General features: G+C 41.9%; 1 protein-coding gene across 2 annotated transcripts in view; it reads right to left on the minus strand.

The window, feature by feature from the left end:
* Positions 1-2500, minus strand: part of SALL3 (spalt like transcription factor 3) — a gene marked incomplete at both ends in the record, with an annotated part of 19777 nt that overhangs the window by 413 nt on the left and 16864 nt on the right. The window contains 3 exons of one of the 2 annotated variants that reach the window (XM_084306732.1): positions 1-19; positions 993-1333; positions 1550-2500. The exon at positions 1-19 is cut by the window's left edge and continues 413 nt beyond it; the exon at positions 1550-2500 is cut by the window's right edge and continues 1986 nt beyond it. In XM_084306732.1, coding sequence (XP_084162858.1) covers positions 1-19; positions 993-1333; positions 1550-2500 — 1311 coding nt within the window. Of the gene's footprint in view, positions 20-992 lie in introns of both variants that reach the window. The other variant, XM_084306731.1, reaches the window with a different exon arrangement.

Below are 2500 nucleotides of genomic sequence, written 5' to 3' on the forward strand. Positions count from 1 at the left end.
TGTGAGTTCCCATGTGAACCTGCAGAACAAACAGGACAAGAAACACCTCCACATTAGCACCTTCAGTATTGCTTGCTTAAAAAAAAAAAAAAAAAAAAAAGTCTTTTAATTCTTTTAATTCATATTGAAAACAGATCAGTTCCAGTTAAGACACAGTTGTAAGGCGCAGTCATGCTATACAAAGGAAATTCCAAACTTTGTAATCATCTTTCAATGTGCATTTGTTTCTTATCAGTGGAAACAAATGCAGCACCACAAAAATAAACTGTACATATCCTTTTAGGTTAGATAATTTTGTATGCAAGCTGGAAGTTCTTCATGCTGAAGATTACCAAGTACATTATTTTTACTAGGAAATGGGCATTTTTTCTGCCCTTCCCCTTTTTACATCTTGTCTCTTTTCTTAATATTTTGTCTCATCCCAGAGGCATTGATTATTTAAATAATATTAAAAAAATAATAATAAAAAAAAATCAGGACATGTAAAAATATATTCCTAAGGCTGTATCCCGATGGTTAACCACATTATAGGAATAAGAGGCATCAGTCCCTTAGTAACTCATTTTAAATTAGTAAGAAACAGCTTTCTAGTCTGCAATGGCTGCAAAGCAGAATAGAAAATGGAAGTCTGTGATAGGCACACAAGGAGCCGAGTGAACTCTGCATTTCTGGTTTATAGGGAGTTTCTTTTGCACTGATGTTCCACAAGAACTGCCAGAATGTGTATGTCAGCTGACTGCCTGTTCCATCATGTGTGTCAGGCAAACTACAATGTGCATGTGCATATATCCAGAACAAGTTTTAAAGCATACATCACCGCACAGACACTTTTAAATCCCTATCTTTAACACAGGAGAAACACCACCATTGAACAAACCTTGAATTTTCCTTATCTCCTGTCTTTGGGACACACACTTAGCACTAACACCTGCTAAGTTCAAGTACAGTGCCTTATTCCCCCCGAGCCTTTACAGTCGTATTTGGCCTCTTACCTTAAGATTCCCCTTTGTGGTAAAAGCTCTACCACAGATTGTGCAACCAAACGGTTTTTCACCAGTATGGGTGCGCTCGTGTATCTGCAGTGCACTTGCTGAGGAGAAGGTCTTCCCACAAGACTGACAGTTGTGCTGCTTGGGAGTCCGGCGAGGGGGGGGTGCCAGCATAGGGGTGATCCCCGGACTCATCACTGTCTGTGGTGCAGCAGGAACCTGGATTCCAGCTGGAAGCGAGGGAACCTCACCCAAAGAGATCGGCTTGCTGTGACCATTCACTTCCATTTTGATCATGGTAGGCGCTGTACTGGTGACCAGGCTAGGAGTACTTTGGCTGGGACCTAGAGTAAAGTTGGGTTCAAATAACTGAGAAGGCAGCTCTTTTAATTTGTGCGTCAGTAAGTGCTGTTTTAAATTACCCATAGTGGAACACCCACGATTGCAGACTGTACAAACAAATGGACGTTCTTTAGTATGGCTGCGGTAGTGAATTTCCAATGCACTCTTACAAGCAAAAGGCTTGCCACAGATATTACAAACAGTACTTTTAAACTTACCACGTTCTCTGTTCAGGAACAGCAGGCTAAAAGGAGCTTCCTCTTTGATGACCGGTCTTCCTGGGTTGGTGGATGTCAGATCTAGTGCGCCTCCATTTTCAGTTGCTGGTGGTGGACTGTCTGGTTTTTCTGTCTTTAATTGTATTTCTTGTGGTTCTTCCTGGTTACTGAGACCTGGGGACTTTGATCTAAAACTTTCACTATTGCTATTTACAGGAGACAGAGCTTGCATGGAGGAAGAAGACTCTGACATTGCAGGGCTGCCTGCACTCTGGCTTTCGAGATCGCCAACAGCCGATGAGGAGTCATTGCTTAAATGGTCACTTTCTCCTGATCCATTTTCTATGGATTTTAAACTGGTCAGCTGCTGACAGTTCATGACAGAATCAATCATTTTCATTTGATTCTCCAAAGCAGCAATACTGGAGATCACAGAAGGCGGTGAAGAAGGACATGACCCAGAGTAAGAGATAAGGGGTTTGGATGAGTCACTTGCTGCATCCTTTAGCTCTGGGTCCTCTTCCATAGAATTTTCATCAATGTCATCATCGAAGTTGCTCAGTGTGTCAATGTTCTTCTCATCATAGGAAAGCTCTGAGTCCATGGCATCCTGGAAACCCTCTGGTAATGGCGTGTTTGGAATTTGCCCACCCATATGCATACGAATATGCTGCTGAAGAACAACTGCATTTGTAAATTTCTTCTGACAAATGGGACATGAGTGCTGTACTCTAAGTGGGGGCTTCGCTCGATGAACTCCAAAATGTGTTTTTAGATTGCCTTTCGTAGTAAAGGCACGTCCACAAATTTTGCATTTAAATGGTCTTTCTCCTGTATGCGTTCTGTAATGCATCTTGAGAGCACTCTGACAACTAAGCACACGGTGACAAATGACACATTGATTTGGATCTGTCATCTTCTTATCAATGTTCTCTACCAGCTGTTGCAGTT

The sequence above is a fragment of the Netta rufina genome, assembly GCF_964035555.1.
Source record: "Netta rufina genome assembly, chromosome: 2".
Classification (NCBI taxonomy): domain Eukaryota; kingdom Metazoa; phylum Chordata; class Aves; order Anseriformes; family Anatidae; genus Netta; species Netta rufina.